Below are 6,686 nucleotides of genomic sequence, written 5' to 3' on the forward strand. Positions count from 1 at the left end.
GCAAAGGGAGATATTCTGCTCATTAACCGGCCCGATCCGAAGGACTGGGGGCCAAAAGGGCAAGTGTTAACAAGCAGCAGCGGAGGAAAGGGCCTGCTGGACATGGATCAGAAAAAAAAAAGATAAAAAAAACACAAAAAAACAGGCATACAATTTTTTAAGGATAATTAAAAAAAATGGTGGGTAAAAAAAACTAAAAAGAAACAAGGAGACAGAGAATGCTTTTGCAAAGCTTTTATTGAAGAGGAAAAGAAAGACAGGACTACATGATGGCCCCTGTACAGAATCAGGACAGATGCTTTGCTTTAACAACCGGCTGGAAAAATTCACTCTGATCAACATTTTAAACTCAGACCTGCTGGAGGCATGGTCCAAACTAGAGAGAAGCTTTATTCACTTTGGTTAAAAAAACAGGTAAACAACACAAAGTATTGGTGGCCGAGCTAGAAAGGAGATAAACAGCAACAGTCCAGTGATCTGATACTGCTCTGCTAAAGGCACTTTTACAGACGAAACAGAAAACATAGACCTCTGATCTTTTCACTTCTGGAATCATAGGTCTCATGTAAAACTGTAAACTATATGATGCTTCACAGAAATGGACTATATAAAACATGGGGACACTTTGTAAAAAAAAAAAAGCTCATACATGGCACCGACATACAGGAATGATTTAGTGCAGATCTAAAAGCAGAAGGTCGATAATCTTTATTTTACAGGGACGGTTCACAAACTCTAAAGTTATTTTAAAAAGCCATATAACAAAAATTATATAAAAGTGAAAAAATACAGTTTAAGCTTGGTTTAGCTATTTATATCAACTTTCACTATAATTATTTATAACCAAGATACATAAACCAAAATTTTTTAAATCATGTTTTTTACATAATTTAGCATATTTGATGTGGTAAAAAAAAAAGACTAAAGAAGTAGGTTAATTTATTTTTATGGGCTGCCTAACGTATTGGACAAGAGCTTTTGGGAACAGACTGAAAACTTGCACAAATATCAACAGTCAAAAGGCTAGCTTTAGCGTTAGCATCATTAGCACACTTCACAACTGATGGTTTACAGCTGAGCAGGCATGTTTTCCACCAAGTAGTAACACGGCTGTTGTTCCCCTAAAAGTCAACCGTTTCTTTTCACTGCGTACACATTTAATAAATGCTACTATATTTAAATTATTTCAAGCTGCTACCATCAGCTAAACTAGCTATAGCTGCCTTGCTAACTGTTAGCCTTCGATGAGCAAGAGCAGATCTCTACCATTGTACAACCAAAATGATAAATATCAACCTTTGATAACTTTACATAACATTTAGAAAACAGTTGAACTATCCCATTAATCTTTAATAGTTTTTTTTTGTGTGTAAACACAATGGCTAATCGTTTTAAAACACTTGCTAGCTAACTTTTGCTTCAACACAATAGTGCTTACAATCAAAACCTAGAAATAAACAAGCACTGGTCCTAATTATTTTTAATGGGTTGTCTGAAGGAAAAATGTCTGTTAACCAAGAGAAGAACATTTTATTCAGAGTAGCTGAGGTGTAATTTAAAATAAAGCACAATCTGTCTGAATGTTGCCCTATTTGTCCAAGTTCTACAGTCTGTTTGGTTTGGAATGCGACATAGAAATTGGCCACAAAAAAAAAAAAAAAAAAAAACCCAACTGGCTCCAAATATTGATGGGAAAATCCTGGAGGATTAGGGAGTTCAGGTTTTCTAACCTTTTGGAGGAGCAGTTATCGCTTACTTCCTGCTCAAGGCGCTTTATTCTATCTGTCAGCCTGCCACCTTCTCACCCTGAATATCACACGTCAGTTCCAGAGTTTGGGCTATTTTTAGGAAAAAGTGTCAACAATTATCAATGTAGCACTTAGAGTTACCAGAAAAAAAGTATTATTAGCATATATGTTTACAAAGTGTTCCCATGGTAACGATATAGCCCCAGTCTAATCACATCCTGGTCTGCAGACTGCAGACAGGTTTTCTTTTCATTTCTTTATAGCATCATTTGTCACTAGAACACATAAGTAAAATAAACAATAGGAAGAGAAAATACTATAATTAAAGTCTTTGTCCATAATTAAATCAGAAATAGAGTTTTACTGGTCTTTATTTTACACTATGCTGACAGCTTAAAGGTACCCTGGGAGGTTTCTTAACCAGCCACTAAACGGGATCGTTTATCGGTGGATCCGATCCTCCACATTTAACATGTTTCACCTTTTTTTGTGTGGACTGAGCTCTTCCTCTGCGAGCCATGTCCCAGAAAACAACTATCAGCTAACGTTTCTAACTTCACACGGTACCTTATAGCCCTGTCATAAATACTTATGAGTCTAATTGAAGCAATCAGACAGAAGAGAAAGACGAAACAAACTGTTTTGTTTGGCAGATTACATAACGATAGCGGAAAAATACTTTTCAGGCAATCTGTCTTGGTCCCTTGTTCTCCCATTAACTTCAAACTAACACTAAACATAGAAGCTGAGTGTAAATACTGGCATACAGCACAGCGATACAACGAGTACCTCAAAGTACATCAGAGCGTGGATCTAAGGGTTGCTATAGGGACACTTTAATTCTGATATGTACAAGTAAAATATTTTCCTTATTCATCATTTCATTTTTCTAAAGTGTCAATGCACTTAAGGCTGAAAATTGCATAGGAGCGTAGTCATTGCATGCATCAATCTGAAGAGCGGATAGATAATAAAATTGTTTGGTCCAATTAAAGTTAATCTACCGAATGCGGCAGAAACTGCATCATAAAGGCACCAAAAAGTCGAATGTTGGGGAGTTTTGTTCCTCACACTCAGAGCTGATTGTATGTACTGTTTGTGGTCCTGATTCAGCATAAAGTAAAAAAACATTTAGTAAACATGTACATCAAATGAGGAAACGCTGAGGTTTGAAGTCAGGTCTTTGGTGTCCGTTCGCCGTGTTCTGTTCGGCACGGCGTCATTTCATCCTTTTTTGAATGAGTAGGAACAAATAAAAAGCATAAATCTGAGCCAGACAAATAGAAATATCTATGACCTCACAGGCGGGCTGGGTAGATGTGCCAACAAGGCTGTATACTGGTGAGGCACACTGGTTTTCAAAGAGGGAAGACTGGAGGAGAAACATTTGGGCTGATAAATAATCATTCATGCAGCCTGAGGCCCAGCAATAGAGGGTGACTTATAATATAAATGTGGGATTATTTTGATTAGTGGCAGGGAATATAAAAAGTAATGTAATTAGAGGTTTTAAAGCAGAGTTTAATAACAAAATGCTTCCCTGCAGTGATTGTACCGCGTCAGTGCTACACGTGATTTCGTTTCTCATAATTTTTAGGTGATTATAAATATAGGAGGATATACGGCGTGGATGCTGGAGGGAGTGGGCTTTGGTGGATGGGAATGCAGGCATGAAAGAAAGAAGGAAGGAAAGAGTGCTGGCTGGGTAATCACAGTGGAGCTGAACGGGAGGCTGGCCGCTCAGAGGTCAGTGGTGGCCTTGGCGGTGAGCGCCTGGATGCGGCTGGTGTTACAGTTTTTGCAGAGGACGTGTCCATCCAGAGGGTAGCAGCCCTGGTTGTCCCCCTCAGAAAGCAGAGAGCCACAGTCCTGCAGGAGACATGCTCAGAGTTAATCAGACGACTCAAAGGAGGAGTCCCTTTCAAGTCTTCTTCAAAACATTGCAGCTACATTTTGTGTGATGCAAACAGAGTTGAAATGTTTTCCCAAGTTAAAGATTAAAGAAAATTTCCCTTAAAAGTGCAGAGCTTTGCAAAGGTAAATGGATACTAATGTATCACAGCGTTATGTAATGCCAGAGAGCAACACAAAGTAATGTTTGGGTTAACATAACTATCAAAAATGTGTGCATTAGGTTCGTTTATTTGTGAATTTAAGTCAACAAACATGGATTTAAGGTTTGTATTTGTTCCCTGTTAACTCAGACATACATATGACCTCAGACATGTCATCTCTGAGAAGTTTATGTTTTCCAATTCAAGTTAGAACAACCTTAAGACAATGCAAGTATACATTTTACATTTACAAGAACAAAGGAGGAGCACAGCAGCTTCCTCAGAGGTCATAGATTTGAACTCAGTATTTTGTTATTTACGCTAGAATATATGTGATCTGTACTTGCATTGTAATAAAGTTGTAACTTAATTTCAAAACTTCAGATCGTGTATTCTTACAGATGAAATATCTGATGTTACACGTATTTATGAGTTGTCAAGGAACAAATAAATACCTTTACATTTTAAATATCCATTGACTTAGATTTACAAATGTAAAAAACTTTAACAAGTATTTTATTGACAGTTATCCCAGCTCTTACTGCTACAATATAAACTATTTTAGGATAACAGAGCGTGGAGTGTATGGAGGACTGACTCTGCCATATATAAAAATAAATACAGAAATAAATAAATGCTCAATAAATAAATTAGCATACAATACAAAACAAGCAGAAATGTAAGAATGTAAACAGCGGCGAAGAAATAACTAGGGTAAAAAAATACAAACGAAGAATAAAACAGACAAAAATATTATAACATGAACATAAATAAATACTTAAAAATATAAGTAATAAAAAAATAAAGGACAAAAAAATAAATAAGGTAAATATTACAAAGGCAAATAAATAAAGAAGTTAATTAAAAGAGTCACTGTATAATTTAATTTCTATTTGCATTTATTTGTTTATTGTATTTTTGGTGGCAATTAATTGTATGCTTATTTATTTATTGAGCATTTATTTATTTCTGTATTTATTTTTGTATATGGTAGAGTCAGTCCTCCATAGGAGCGACATATCCTAAATGATTGGAAAGGTAGATCTACTCTTTATTACCTCCAAAGGAGGCTTGAATACAACCAGACTTTTTAAATTTGCATCTCTTCATCACATTTCACCTTTCTTTGTTTTTATCTCATATATCTCAATAACACACATTGACTCTTGTGGTTTAAACTGAGAACAACAAAAAAAGACGTGTGAATGTTTTTGTCAGAGCTTTTAATAGACTAGCTATGTGAAGCAGCTAACCTAATTTAGAGACTATGTACAGATGGGGATGACGTAGACTTCCATACGCCTTGTCCTTCACAGTTAATTAGGATGATGTGGAGTCCCTATGAATATGTTCGCTTGTCGTCGTCTGTAATTTTGCCCAAAGCCTCACAGAGTCTCCAGCTGATCGTCGCTATGATCACTGTTTGCTTTTTGAATCTTTAGGGTGCCTCATGATTTTCTTCAAGCTCTGATTTGTCGGCAGCTGTTGGGGAGCTCTGTTCCCTAACGATCATGCCAGGGAGAAAACTGGCCGTTAGTCGTCCAATTTCACTAAACAGCGGTACTGCGTTATGTTTTACAATTCAGAAGTATTTAAGACACTTTTTATTTTATTTATCAGTGGATCCCTGGAGCCACGTTTGATACCCGACTCCAAATATTTAATGCAAACTCCAGCCCACGACTTGGAAGCTTGTGGGAGGACAATGAGGATGTTTTCCCAGCATAGAGTTTAAAAGCAAAGAAAGTTAGGAATAAAAAATTTACTCTTTTGTTCTGGGATTTAGCAAATAAAAAAAAAAGATATATTTAAGCTAAGCCAGAATAAAATTGAATGAAAACATTTTTCTTCAAAAACCAACCTGAAAACTAAGTCCATACATTTTAACCAGGAGTAGTTATTATAGAAACTCCAGCATGGACTCACATTAATGTGTTTGTAAAAAAGTAAACATAGTAGACAGAGTGCACCAACTCATCAGTCAGTATTTTTGCAGCTTAGTTGTAGTTAGATGGATATATTAGCCTTTCTAGTTATTCGCTGTGCAGCACCTTGGCCTTTCCTGCTTTCTCTCAAACAGCATTGTGAGATATAAAAAAGTGCTCTCTGAAAAGGCCTGGCTGTTTTATTACAGCCTTGTGAATCACGTTTTATCCTTGTAAAGGTGCAGAGCAGCTACTTAGAACATGCTGCATTGAAGCGTTTCTGAGAACATCTGAGCAAGAGAATTCATAGAAAACTTTGACCTTTTCTAATAATGACTGTTTCTGTTACAGCGATTATGTTCCAACTCTATAAACATCCTGGGTCATATGATAACATCAGGACTGCTGCACAAAAAGCTTTTCCCCAGACCACTGCAGTTATGTTTTCACAAAGCCAATAATGTTTTAGATTGAAGGGAAACCTTAGCTTTACTTAGACAGCAGGATATGGAACAACTCAGTGATAATAACCTGCATGAAGGGATTCATGGTGCAACTGTGTTAACGTTGTAAAATTAAGTCACTGAGAAAAATGCTGTAAGAATTTTGTAATTGCTGATTTCTATGTCTTTCATTATTACGGCATGTTTTCCATGACCTCATGTTAACAAACAGTTTAGCCCTATAAATACCTTCATAGACCCGTGGATAAGCCATCAATCTAATTTGAACAGAATCACTTTTGTTGTATTCTACCAGGATTTTTGAGTAATCACACAGTTTCTTTTGTTTAGTTTCAGATTTTCAAATTTGACTTTGGCTATTCAGCGATCTGCAGTGCATTTGGATGTGTCAAAGACATACATCCAACTCTCACTGCAGAATCTGTTAGTTCAATCTCTAACGTTATGCTCTCTCTGCTTTTTCTCATAGTAGCTTCATCTGGTCTGTTCCTGTGT

At 36.5% G+C, this 6,686-nt stretch overlaps 1 protein-coding gene across 1 annotated transcript in view; it reads right to left on the minus strand.

Annotated features, from left to right (window-relative positions):
• Positions 1-232: 232 nt before the first annotated feature.
• Positions 233-6,686, minus strand: part of LOC107088672 (lipoma-preferred partner homolog) — a 103,198-nt gene continuing 96,744 nt past the window's right edge. Inside the window, exon 6 of the mRNA XM_015380982.1 lies at positions 233-3,617. Coding sequence (XP_015236468.1) covers positions 3,489-3,617 — 129 coding nt within the window. The 3' untranslated portion in view covers positions 233-3,488. The remainder of the gene's footprint in view (positions 3,618-6,686) is intronic.

The sequence above is a fragment of the Cyprinodon variegatus genome, unplaced genomic scaffold (assembly GCF_000732505.1).
Source record: "Cyprinodon variegatus isolate N-32 unplaced genomic scaffold, C_variegatus-1.0 Scaffold226, whole genome shotgun sequence".
Taxonomy (NCBI): domain Eukaryota; kingdom Metazoa; phylum Chordata; class Actinopteri; order Cyprinodontiformes; family Cyprinodontidae; genus Cyprinodon; species Cyprinodon variegatus.